The 13,874-nt window shown below is 44.6% G+C and overlaps 1 protein-coding gene across 2 annotated transcripts in view; it reads right to left on the bottom strand.

The window, feature by feature from the left end:
• The window catches only part of LOC144005501 (E3 SUMO-protein ligase ZBED1-like), a 32,479-nt gene that overhangs the window by 2,561 nt on the left and 16,044 nt on the right, over positions 1-13,874 (bottom strand). Inside the window, exon 2 of one of the 2 annotated variants that reach the window (XM_077503751.1) lies at positions 8,652-8,805. In XM_077503751.1, coding sequence (XP_077359877.1) covers positions 8,652-8,805 — 154 coding nt within the window. Of the gene's footprint in view, positions 1-4,082; positions 4,326-8,651; positions 8,806-13,874 lie in introns of those variants that run through there. The other variant, XR_013279584.1, reaches the window with a different exon arrangement.

Below are 13,874 nucleotides of genomic sequence, written 5' to 3'. Positions count from 1 at the left end.
GACCCAACGGCACTTCGAAAGTCCAACAAGAAACGATAATAACCGCGAAGCTAGCAGAGTTAACATTACACACACAAAAGCAGGTGAGGGAAAAACTAAAGAAACTCCAACAGGACTAAAGGAAACTCAAGGACCACAACAACCACAGTGGAAATGACCGCAAAATTAATAAATGTATGAAAGACTGGACGACATTCTCGGCCACCGGATGGGTTGTACCACCAATAGTACAAAGGAGGACTCTGCAATCACCATGCTGGAAGCAATGTGCAAGGACACGGCAGTGTGCGAGGATTCATTGCCAACAGCCTTGCTAACACACGAAGGTCAGACAGAATTGCCTCATGCACATCTTTGTATATATATTTATTTAGGTCGATGCTTGGTCGTAACGTGGCTTTTACACCGCGCTAGCATTAAACTGTTAGCGTAGCATGTTAGCTTAAGCTTGGCAAAGTCACGCATCCAGGGCAACTCCGAGCCCATGTAATGTGAAATCATTCCTAAATCAATTAACCTAGTAAACGAAAAGTATTGTAGGCAGCTAACGCCGAAATAGCCCTGCTTTCAGTGACGAAATTGAAAAGCTTCGAGAAAAGGACGTGTGGAAGCTAGGCATACTATTCACTGTTAAAAGCAAAACAACCACTTCGTTTTTGTTTTTTTGTTTTTTTCCTTAATACAAAGCTCTGCATTCAACGTAACTAAAACGTTTTAACTTGTTAGCCTCATCACCTAACAACTCATAAAAAAAACAAAAAAACAAAAAAAACAACAACTCATAATCAGTTCTAGGGAAACTGAAACGTAAAAAAAATAATGTTATGTACTGTGACTTACAGCTGGACCTTCTCTGTGCTCTCCTTTACGTTATGATGCCTCCCTGAACAGTCCTGGTATGTTTCATTTCATTTTATATAACTTCAAAAGCTTCATTTAAAACTTTTAAAGCAACACCCCACTCACAATTAATTTTGCTTCGTTGAATAAGGCAGTGTGTTTGTTTGTTTATTGGACATTATAAACAAATGAGTAGCAGTTAACATTTTAAAAGAAAGAAGAAACTTATTGCAATCATTCATAATAGTTTACATGTTCAAAGGAGTAGAAAGAAGTTAAAAACTTGTCTAGTCCTACCCATTCTTTATATCTACTGACTCATTTCATTAAAAAAAAAAAAAAAAAGTACATTACTGGAATGTATTAATTTACTACACATTTTCTTTTACTGGAATGTACTAAAAGAAAATGTGTAATCCTGCTTGTGTAAACAATTGCACCTTAACACATGCGTGCATTTGTCATTAACGTATGTACATGAAATTCATAGGCATACACAATAATAAATCCTCATACTCACATATACAATTTTCATTTCACTCATAATGGTGCATTGAGAAAGGGAAAAAAAAAGTTACATTCCTGCAATTTTACTAGTGTGTATTGCCTAAAAAAGCTTCAAGTGCATGCCGCCATATTTGGCAATGTAGTGTGGCATATTCTGTTCTGTAACTATGAAAAATGAAAGTACATTAACGTGAGTGCCGTGTTTTACCCCTACCTAAATCATTGTACTGTACTCTTACTCATTGCACGAATCTGTTGAAACCGTTTAAGTCGATGCGTTAGGAAGGTACAAGCGAGGATGGTCTGTCCACAAGCAGAAACTGCGCCACTCGAACAGAGTTTCCTGCCCCTTTGTCAAGTTCCAATAAGTTCAAAGTCATGTAACTGGAAGCTCATCAAAAGTATTTACTGTCACTCATTGTACATTTACATCCCTATAGGTTAGCGGACACAGGACCGAGACCACCTATTTTTGGAATACCTGCACCAATTTGATGAAAAGAAGGGGGAGTCCACGAGTGCAATGTTCTTAGAAGAAATGCAGTTGCACAAGGAGGACCTTGAACTCAGACGCGAGCAGCACAAGGAGGAAGTTGACCTCAGAAGCGAGGAGCGCAAGGAAGATCAACACGTGGCACATGAGCTGGTTGAACAAAGGCACGACAGAGAGTTCCAAATGGGCTTCCTGGCAGTCCTAAACAGACTTGTGGACACAAATAAGCCAAATGCATAAGTAATAAATGCTTTTGTTTTCATATCACTTTTGTGGTTCTGGGTTTTTTTCCACACGAATAAAAACTTATGCTCAATGAATTCTTTTTAATGTTTTTATTTTTGACAAACAGTAATGCAAACATAATTACAGCGTCCCACCATTCAGAGGTCTAGAGATAGACCGATATGCTTTTTTCAGGGCCGATACCGATTCCGATTATCGGTAGTCAAGGAGGCAGATAACCGATATTTGAAGCCGATAGTCATTTGCAGTAAAAGTTAAAATGTTGGCACCAAATTTTTGAATAATGCAAACCCTAACCGTTCTTTACAATGGATTCTCACACTGCACTTTTCATTTTACATCCTTCTATCTGCAATAAGACGTTGGTGGCGGGGGGAGTTAAATGTGGGGGCCAATGTGACATTACCTTTTATAGCATTTGGGATACTTGTAGTTTTATTCTAGAAATGTTATATTTTTATATTTTGAAGTAATAGGAGGAACCCTGTCATTCAAAATGTGCATCAGCTGTGGCATTACTTATTACTACAGCAAAAAAAATAAAAAAATTCCATGAGAAAAACTATTCATCCCTGAACACCATACAGTTCTTGTAGACCTTATTATAATTATTGTTATTGTTACCATATAGACAGTTTTGATAAGCTGAGGATCTTAAATCGAGAACAGCAATATCATGCTACTCCTCTCTACAAGAGAACTGTCAAAAGACACTTCATCATGTAGTTTACTGCCACTTAGGATGCCCCAATCAACGCAGAAAAAGGTAGAGTAAAATAACTTGGTTATAATAATAGTAAGAATAACTTGGTTAAACAGACATTGTTGCGGTGGACCGCTGCCACTTTCTGCTGTTTAATGTGTTTTACACTTACAGACACGTGTGTATTTTGGCACACTATTCTCTCACTGCTGTACTGTACTGTATCACTTAATGGCACAGATGTACTTGTCTAAATAATAACTGGGCTGCAACATTGCTAATTCACATTAACAAGCACTGTCTTAGCTGTCCACATGAATAGTTACTAACACACGAGAAAGTTATACAACACACCAAACATGAGCTCATTATTCAAAGTATGAGGCACGTAACGAAATTACATCACTGAACATTAATTGCAGCCGACTACGGCCGTAGATGTTACATATTAGTGGCATCCATTGAGAGCATAATGTCCCAACTGACAGCAGACATGACGTGAAAAGAGAGACAAAACGAGCAAATAAGCACACTATACTTTAGTGCACTTCTCTACTAATGCCAAACATACGGAAAAGAACACGTTCGTGTAGTTAAACGGTGTTTGAGACACTTAATTAGTTACGGAGCGGACTTTAACGAGGTGCACAACGAGCTGTCAATCAAATCGACGTCGAAGCTTAAGGCACACACAACGGCAAAACAGTGCGACAAATAAACACAATATAAAGTAACTAAACGCTATTTAGTGTCACTGTGGCATCTCACTGCATAATAACCGCTATGCAACAAGTAGTGGACGTGACCCAGAATGCAATGTGTGCGTCACGAGAGGTAAATATAATGACATTACTCTACTCTTAACATGGAACTAGACAATATAATAATGACAACTGTTAATATTTGGAACCTTTCTAACAAACATTATTTACTTAATTAAGTGAAAATGTGTGTGATTCCCTCCCCGAGTAGTTCAAGTAGCGAATTAGCTACTGGGTGTTAGCCTACATGCTAAGCTGAACACACCACTGTTAGCTAGCGGGGATTCAATGCAAGGCAATGCAGCTCCATTCATATAGTGCATTTAATACACAACATAATTCAATGTGTTTAGCTTATCATGGTGAAACGATCGGCGGAGTCTCTTCTCTTTTAACTTACCTTCGAAGCATGTGTCTGTCGCGTTGTGTCCGTGGGTGCGTGTGTGACCGGCTACTGTGATACAGGCATACACTACTGATTGGTTCTGGCTCTTGCACGGCTAACCAATCAAATGCTGCTATGGGCGTTACATTGCTGGAGTTGGACTCCATAACAGACAGAGACGCTCTGGGCTGCATTCGAAGCGAAAAGACGGAGTTTTAAATGGATCGCTCATATCGGCCGTCAGATTAATAAAACAGACCGATACCGATATGTACCAATATGTCAAATATCGGCTAGATTATCGGCCCGACCGATTATCGGTCTATCTCTAGTTCTGATGTTCTTCCACTCCCTGCGCGGAACACACCCAAATTGGTAGAAGTGGCAAATCTGAAACAGAAACAACAAATTAATAAATGTTAATATCTACTAGGGGTGTGAATTGCCTAGTACCTGACGATTCGATTCGTATCACGATTCACAGGTCACGATTCGATTCGATACCGATTAATCCCGATACGAATGGTCACGATTCGATACCGATTAATCCCGATACGAATTTATAAGTCGATTGTTGCGATTTTTTTTCATTCATATTTAGAAAATACTAATCAGTAAGCTTGTAGAGTGTAAGATTTATATGAAAATGTATTATTTATTCATCTGAAATTTCAGTCTTATAGAGGTTGTAATCTGTTTCATGTTTGAACAGCATTAAAATAAAAATATCAAGGCTTGATGTGCCGTTCATATAACATTCTTCCATGCTCAAGGTGTGAATCCTAAAAAAAAAAAAAAAAAAAATCGATTCTGCCGATTATTGAATCGATTCGAGAATCGCGCGATGTAGTATCGCGATATATCGCCGAATCGATTTTTTTTTAACACCCCTAATATCTACATTAATTACTTTTGTGCAACAGCCTTGTGATTTACATGACAGAATACCTTAAAATAGCGGAATATGCACCAATTTATGGCCCTATGATAAACCACTGGCTTGAGGTGGCAATCTGACACTTCCAAAATCAGCACTTTTCCCCAAATCCCGGCACCTTTGTTCTAACATTCGTGCATCGTCAAAGAAAGCAAGCCATTTCAACACTTTGGATCGGTCAATCATGTGTTTAACAGAAAAAAAAAAACATGCGGACAGACTAACAATACATCCAGGTCCAACGGTATTATGAAATACGCAGCGTACATGTAGCGTGAACAGCAACTCGCCATCAAGCCCTATTTTGCCGTGAATTGCACGAGAACTAGGCAGGAAACACCAGTTTCCAGCGATTGCCCTTTTCATGGCAGAAAGTACGACAAAATATCCACAAACGACCGACGCGCGGGGACACACGCAAGTAGACGTGCAACTGAACGCGCCAGTCATACGATGTGTTTAAGGCACTAATACACTCTGTAACTTCATTTTTTTTTTCGTGTTCTCCACCTTGCAAGGGGAGCTCCGTTACATGTTACAGCTTAATTCCGATGTGAAATAAATTTCGTATAATTGTGTGTTTAAACCTTACCAGTGCACGTCTTCGTGCTTGCAGGTTTGACTGTCTTTCCAAGTGAGCAAGTCCTGCACATTTCTCATCTTGATGTGGTAATACGGCGGGTCCCAATGGTTCTCATCAACCTTTCCCGTGAAGTTCTAATTGCTGCAAACACAACTCTGTACAACATGACAAGGAAAACGAAAAGATGATATGCCTTGTATCATAACAAATGGCGATGGAGGGTCAAAGGTCGCGTTTTTCAACGTCACACTGGTTGTTTGTCATTCAGTTTTACCGGTACCGCCACTTGCTGGACAGGCGGGGTAGTGCTGTTTTTTTTCCTCCCCTGACATACGTCATCAGTCTCATTTGAATAAACTACCCTGCCTGCTTTCATGCCGTGTGAACGCAAACTCGTGGGCCGCTCACAAGTTCTTCGGACCTGGAACTGACTCTACCATGAACTCAAAGTTCCTGGGCTTTTTGGTGTGAAAGCGCCTATTGTCATTGTCCTCCTGCTCCTCCCTGTGGCCTCTCCCATCTCCTTCTGCTTGAGCTGCCTGGCTCTCGTCATCCAGCATACCATCAGCCCTTGCCTGACAATCAGCAGAGCAGAGCTCATCATCATCATCACTGTAACAACTATTGCCTAAGTTCCACTCTACCCTCTAATTTTTTTTTTAAGTTTGCTTCTCCTAAAGCAAATTCTCTGCAGTGCATGAATATTCCACTGCCCAGACAGGATCCAAGCCTGGTCAGCTCGGCAGGTGGTCACCCAGCCACCAACAAAACTCTTTTGAAGCCGCTGACCAGGTGACAAAGAAATTTATGCGTCTGCCGAAGGAGTGTATTCAAGCAGTCTTCTCGGAGCCCGAACAAATGGCTCCAATGGTTTGGAATACACAAATGACCGATCAAAGGAATGTTCATGACTTCTTATCAATCACAAAAGGATGTTCTGGCGTCTCGCCCTTCCTGGAACGTCTAGATGGAGCAACAACACCTCCAAGTGGTGAAACTTGGAACTATCCTTAGTGACAATTCACATAAGTAACCGCATTTTACACATTTATACCATGATAATTCTTGACAGACAACTGAACTACGAATGATTCATGTTATATCTTTGTGTGTATGAACATCCTATTTCATTTGTACTCCATAAAGAATGAAAGGTAATCAATATCTCTCAGTTCAGTCAGATTAGACAAGTAGAAGTTACCTCACAAGTTAGTTTATGATGCATTAATTACGAAGTGTGTTAAACGGGTTGTGTGGGAAAACTGATTTGCCAGACTGACCAAATTTAATGCCAAATTATTAATCTCTTTAATAATTTTCCTCTTAAAGTCTGCCCGAGCGAACAGAAGGGTGTGCCATCACCTGCTGAAGCCCCACCCAGAGACTTTAAAAAGGACGAGCAGACCCTCGCTCATTCTCTTGCTCCTCTTCCTGCTCTCCCGCCTCTTCCAAAACTCTGTTCCACGACCTGCAAGTGGCCCAGCCTGCTCGAACTCTTTGTTCCAAGAAACTTGCCAACCACGTGGCCTTTTTCTTTTCTGGCAGGATCCGTTAACGAGAGCGGATCCTCGCTCCACGCCACGCCAAAGCAGGTGCAAACTGCAACGCTGACTAAAGACTCTTTTGTTTTGTTTTTTTGTTTTGTTCCACCATCGGCTTGCCCGCCCGGACTTCACGGCCCCCGCCGTACACTTGCAACGTATCGCCGGGCTCAATGTTTTGCACCTAAGCCGCGCACCTCACGTGCTATTCGCTGGCGCTCCACCGCAGTGCCAACGCACCTCCAACGGCTGGCCTTCCCCATACGCAGGCGCGTACTGACCGAGCTGCAACACCTGAACTCGGACAGCTGCCCAGCAGAACCAACCTCGCCGGATTGCCGACCAATCAAGGCACGAGCCGCGCAACTACGCCAGGCCCGCGAGCGGCTTTCCCGTGCTCACCTGTGGAATAAACTTTTTTTTTTATTTTATTTTCTTGCCTTTTTGGAACGAACATTGACTATTTTTCCCCCTTCTTTTTGAAGACCTTTCTGCTCGTTCGACGCAACTCCCATTCTCGTAAGTGCGCTTGATTCCTAGCTCGGCGTATCCACTGCGTGCAACTTACGTTTGAAACATATCACAGATCTGGCAGGTCAAATTTCTCTTTTCCCTTGTTTCCTCATTCATTTGCATTCCTTCCTTATTTTCATTCGCTTTATTTTGTTTCTTTTCTTCTGACGGTAGAATAGTTAGATAGGCAGTGTTTTGATTCTGTAGTGTAGCAATCGTGAATAAATGCATGTTTTATTAACTGTATTCCGCCTAAGTCATCTGTGTTTCCGAGTGGATTATTATTCTTTTGTTAGTATAACGAACCACTGAATATCGAGTGTGGCGACTTTAGATTATCAATGACTGATGAAAGAAGGATTTTGGTCGTTGTTTGCTCCTGTTAACCCAAAGCAAATCCAACGTGGTGCCCCAGAGGTTATCGAGGTAAATACAATTTACCTCTGTAACGTCCAGATTATTAATTTGTCCAAAAGACGACCCAATTATCGCTACATAATGGTGCCGGCCGTGTGAGGCTACAAAACATAAGAAGATCCACTCGAAAATACAAGACTTTGGACGTGAAAAGTAAAACACATTTCACGTAGTGTACCTAATCATTTGTCTCTGTGTAAGAAGGTAAACATTTCTTCTTACATAGAACTGCACTGACTTTCCCCTTCAGCTTTGAATCGAGCGTCTGTTAAGCCGCCATATTGCGTGTCTCACCACCGCAGTGGTTTGCGATAAGTAAACGAGAGTAACGGGATTGATTGTTGGAAGATAGGTAAGAGCCGGTCACCGTTTGAGAAAATAGTGGCTTGTATTTGGAAACGTACGTGATAGAGCTCGAGTTGTGCAACTTTTAGATTTCAGCTGGCTGAATTTGAAGTTGTTTGTCTTTGTGTTGTTGTGTTTCCGGAAATTGTGGGAAGTCAGGTGACAGCCGATGTGCGTCGCTTTGACCCGACTCGAGTTACGTGCTTCGGAGTAGCTAACCGCGAGCAACGTAAACGACGTCCGAGTCACCTTCCCCGTGTTCCTCCTACACCTAGCTTGTGGGAGAAGTTTGAGTCGTGACTGAGCTTTTGTAGCCGCCGACTCAAAGTTTCAGCTCGTGGCGAGCGGATTAACAGAGCGCTAAGACGTTAGCTGCTTACCTGTACCGTGTACGCATTTCCACAAGGTGGCGCCATAGTCCTTGTGAAGAGCTGTGTGGCTCGTGGAGGCGTGGTTGAGTACCTCCCCCTCCCTTCTCGTTGGCGAGTTTGAGCCACGCCTGCAGACGCCCCGAAAGGGAGTGAATCCTGCAAGCTGTCAGCTGTCAGTCAGTGTTTGGAGTGACACAGATCACTCGAGCTTGCTCCACTGTCAATAGACAACTGACGCCCCCCCCACTGCTGCTTTGACGCCGGTGTTCCTTGCTCCGCGATAATTCTGATTCAATGTCACTTCACATTGCTTTTTGAATTGTTTTCCGTGTCGAGCGTTGTACTTAGTGATTGTCGTCACTGTTAGTACGCAAGGATAATAAAAAAATTATCCACGTCTGATTAAACGCAGTTGTAGGCTTAATTGACTGCTTGCGTTTAACGATTATAGTAATAGCCACCGCATTCTAGTCTTTTACGCTGCTTAGCGTGAGAGCAATTACGGTTGCATCAACAAAACATACTGCTGGGTCAAATTAATATAAAGGAACTATTTACACTGTTGTGTTTTTCTCTTTTTTCTCTTTTTTTTCATATTCCCTCTTATCCAGTTTCATACTAGGCTAACTAGCTGTATTCTCGACTTAACATTCTGCTTAATTTAGGGATTTGTGTTTGTTTAGTTGATTTGGTAGACCTAGTATTATTATTATTATTTCCTTCCCTTTTATTTGTTTTTCTTCTCATTTTTATCCATTATTTTTAATTTTGTTGTTTTCGTTTGTTCTTTTGTTTTTGTTTTTCGGTTGGGTCTAGTTAATAAGAAGGTGTGAGTTCGAATGAGCTATTATTAGAGAGGCAGCTCTAATATTTCTGTATAGTTTTGCAATTTTTGGTGTCCCAAACCCGGTCCACAAGACATTTGCATAAACTGTACTGACACTGTAATCAGTCATTTGACTAAGACTATTAACCCCTTTTAAGTTTATTTTCCCCTTTTTTTTGCTTTGTTGTTTATTTGATTTAATTTTAATTTCAACTTTTAACTCGACTTCCAAAAAAAAATAATAATAATAATAATTTTTTTTGGGATTTTTTTTTTTATTTAGCTTTTGGGATTGACCGCTGTAACATTTCAGAGTTACTCTGTCCCTCATTTAAGCTATTCTTTGCTGAGTGAATCAAGTTGAAGTTAGTATTATTATTTTTCCTATTTTTCTCTATTTATTATTTTATTTTTGTTGCTGTTTGTTTTTGTTTGTTTTGATAACTGGAATTGATTTTTCACAACTATAGTGTAAGCTGTGGGTTGCATAGCCCACTACAAATCTTTTGCTTTTGTGGCAATTTCCCTTTTGATAATTTGAACCCAGTGTGTATTGTTGACGATAATACTTGATAGCGGTAGTTAGCTAACTGCGTACGCTAATTAACTAACTATTAAACGCTAGTATAAGTTTGATCGTCTAAAAGCTATTGACAATATGGCAGCACCCCGAGAGACTCCCAGCCCCTGTGAGAGCTTAGAGACCTTAGCTCAACTGGTGCAGAAGCTGACCAAGGACTTCTTACCTGGATTCGCTGAGTCTATTCGGGATGCGGATGTCAATACGCTAAATGATAACCTCGCGCAACTCATGAGCGACGCTGAGACAAAAGCCCTAAAAGACAAATCACTCATTCGAATGCTCGGATGTCTGACTTTGAACCTTGCCGCTCAGTTGAAGCTCAGCGATGCCGAGGACTGTCAAGTGAAACACCAACTTGACATGGCACGACAGCAGAGCCGTGACGCCACGGCACAGCTTGAAGCCGCCCACGACCGAGTGAAGGTCATGGAGACCCAGCTGGATGACGTTAAAGCGCAGCTGGATGAGGCAGAAGCCCGCGCAGAGGCGGAGCTAGCCGAAAATCTGGGCAGTGATGCAGATGAGTCTGCTTCCACTGACGACTCCCATCAAAAGATTGGTGAGTTAACCCAAGCTCTCGCGTCCGCCGAAGAGACAAATCGAGAGCAAGAAAAACTGCTGAGATCCGCGGCAAATGAAATTCACAAACTAAAAGCAGAGGTGACTGACTTGACTGAACGACCGTCAAAAGACCAACTTCGGCTAGCAGAAGCTAATTAATTTCGGGTGAGTTCGTCGCTAGCTCAGTCAACCGATGAAGTGAAGCGCCTCCAAGTTCAGGTAGAAACCTTTAGGGAGGAACGTAATGCCGAAGTGGACCGCTCATATGACCTGCGAACCAAATTAGCATTGACTGAAGCCGAGGTTACCCACCTCCGACAATGCCAGCAGGAATATGAGACAGAGTTAGCTCATATTAAACATGAGTTGCAACGTGCGCAGCAGTTCCATGAGGTCTCCCGAGGAGCCTCCCGGCCGGAAGCTCCACCCCCGCACAGACCTCCTGATCCCATAGCCACAGCACCACAGCTCAAACTGCCACCTGAGTCCGGAACCGCCTGGAGGACGCCGCCAGTGACCACCGCCGCTTTAGGCCTGGCACCTCCAATGGCCGCCTCCCCACACGCTTTCGGGCCATCAGGTGATGACAGTTTCCAACGTGGACCCATGTCGACTCCCCCGTTGGAGGGACAAATGGGCGTGGCCTGGAAAGATTTGGACAAGCTGGCTCGAAATATAGCCAAATTCGAACCGAAACCAGGGGGGTCCCACAACACAACAGAGTACTTGAAAGACATCAACTATCATCTCCAGAGGTTCCCAATGGCAACCGTGGAAGATAAGTTGTACTTGATCAAAATGACGTCCAGCCGAGCAGTCAACAGACTGCTGGAACGGCAGCCCGCTGATGTGTTGTCTGACCCCTTGGCACTGCACCAAGCCATCTCACGCGAGTTTGACGGTTCTCCTGGGTTGTCGGGCATGGAAGTCGCCATGTTCGTCAAACAGGGAAAGCAGGAGGCTCCTCAGGCTTTCTATAGTCGTCTTCGCGATGCCTATTTTGGGACTCGTAACGAGCCCAACATGGAGGAAGATCCTGATTTTAAAACGTTGTTTGTCCGAAACCTCCAACAAAACCTTAACCACTACTTGGGACTGGCTTTGTGTCCTGAGACACTGAATAGCTCGCAGCTACGTGACTTAGCAGCTAGGGGCTATGCAAAGCTAAAATTATCCGCCCCCAAGGCAGGCGACGCAGGAATTTATAAAGTGGACGTGGGTCCTCCTTCAGAGCTGGAGGGAGCTTGCTCCTTTGCTCCGAGGGAAGACCAGACTAAATCCAAAAAGTCAAAACAGTCCCGCGCCCCGCGAAACCGGAAACCGCGCTCCAAAACCGACTACTCGCGTGACGAGAAAGCGGACGGAGAAAAGCAAGCTGACGACCGCCGGCGCTCCAAAGTTGCTAAAGGTAAGCCCGATTCGCGCTATCATCCAAAACGTGATAAAGTCGAACGCGCGCCAGCAACCGATTCCTGCCGCGAGTCCCGGAACCGCCAAGCCGACTCCGAGACTGACCACCACGCAGTTGCCAACGGCATATTGAAGGCACTCCTGAAATTGTCAAAAGACTCGTCAAAAGACCCGCCTTTATGACTAACCGACGGCCGGATGCCCACTGAAGTGACCCACCAGCAGAGGTCACCAGAGGGGCCTCCAGTAGCCGACACTCAGACACCTACTAAACTGCCTTCTGACTCAACAATATTGGTACTGCAGGCTGATCCAAATACAGCAGACCCGCATGTATCGCGATCAACCGATGACATGAGACCGTTCCAACAGCTTTTAGGTGATCTCACCACCAGGGGGATAGCTCGTAAATTCTATCTGAGCGTCACCCTGGAGCGAGCTCTAACCTACGAAGCCTTTGTAGATCCCGCCGCAGACATCACGGTGATGTCCAACACGGTGTTCAAACGACTCCGCGCCGCGCCACAAGCTAACAGTTGACCGCTCCGCCTACGGCGGTGCCCACTCACCGTTAGCGCCTTCTCACCTACTAACACAAAGCTGGAATCTGTCGCGATGGTACACTGGTCTATTGGCCCCATGGAATTCATCCATCCAGTCTATGTGGGACCCATTGAGTCAGTCCCCCTTCTTATTGGTCAAGACCTGTTGTTCCGCTTCCAACCCATCATAGACTACCAGAGACTCCAGATTTGGGCCCAGGTGCGGCAGGCCCTGCCGACATTTCCTTCGGGCCCTGACCAGGCTCAGCTCTGCACTGTGACTCGGGCGCAGCCACCCCACGGGGAAGCAGACGCCCCCACAGGGAGCTGGGACACGACACAGTCCAAGGCAGGACCCCTCGCGTCCCCGACAAAGGACCGGCTGAGAAGCCATGACACCTTCCTTTGTGACCTTGACCCATCACCACCTGATGCAGGGTACGCCCCGCGCATCATCGGAGGTGTCCACGTGCAAGGTGCACCTGTTCTTGACGCTGTCCTCGCCTTATGGGCTGACAAATCAGCCATTTCTGCAGCATTCGCTGACAACTTGCGAGATCTCGACCCGAACATGCTTTTCGTCTCCAAGTCTTGCCGGTTTCCATTGAACACGGAACCTCCTCTTACAATAACTGCAGTGGGCGTGTGCGCCTTAAACCTTCAGTGGAAGCAGCACTCACTGACCCACTACTTCTTGGTTGTCCCGGACGCGCCTCACACCCTCTTCGTGGGTGCAGATTTGCTTGTTCGTCTTGCCGTCCAGGTGGACACCATCAACAACGTTCTGTGGTCCCTCACCAACTCGGAACCTCTAGCTTGTGTTCCCAGTCTTCCAAACATGAAGTCGGGGCAGACCATCCCAGATGCGTGCAAAGTCTTGAACGAGGATGAAGTGATCGCTCCGGCGACCACGATCAACATCCCGGTTCGCTTGGTGGCACGAGCTAACCAGGTCTTGAATGCTCGCTCCGCTTTCTTTCAACCTTCATCGGAATTCATGAACCTGTCGTTACTCTTGGAGGCCACGCCCATCGTGGACGCCTCTCTCACCACTCTGATCTTGGTTCACAACCCCCTTTCGTACGACGTTCGCATACCAAAAGCGACCCGTCTGGGCCTGCTCATCCGTTCCGACTTCCACGACTTCACTCTAACGGTGCCTGTGGTTGGACACATTCCATCTGACTTGTTCTTGACTGAAGACACCGGTGGCCGAAGACTCACCAGGCCATCTCAGCTTGTTACGGTCAACCCTGCCGGTCCCACCAACGATGAAGACATCGTCCGAGTGGACCTGGGGACAGACCAAC

Source organism: Festucalex cinctus, chromosome 17 (assembly GCF_051991245.1).
Source record: "Festucalex cinctus isolate MCC-2025b chromosome 17, RoL_Fcin_1.0, whole genome shotgun sequence".
NCBI classification, from domain to species: Eukaryota; Metazoa; Chordata; class Actinopteri; order Syngnathiformes; family Syngnathidae; genus Festucalex; species Festucalex cinctus.
This window is presented reverse-complemented; position numbering and strand designations above follow the sequence as displayed.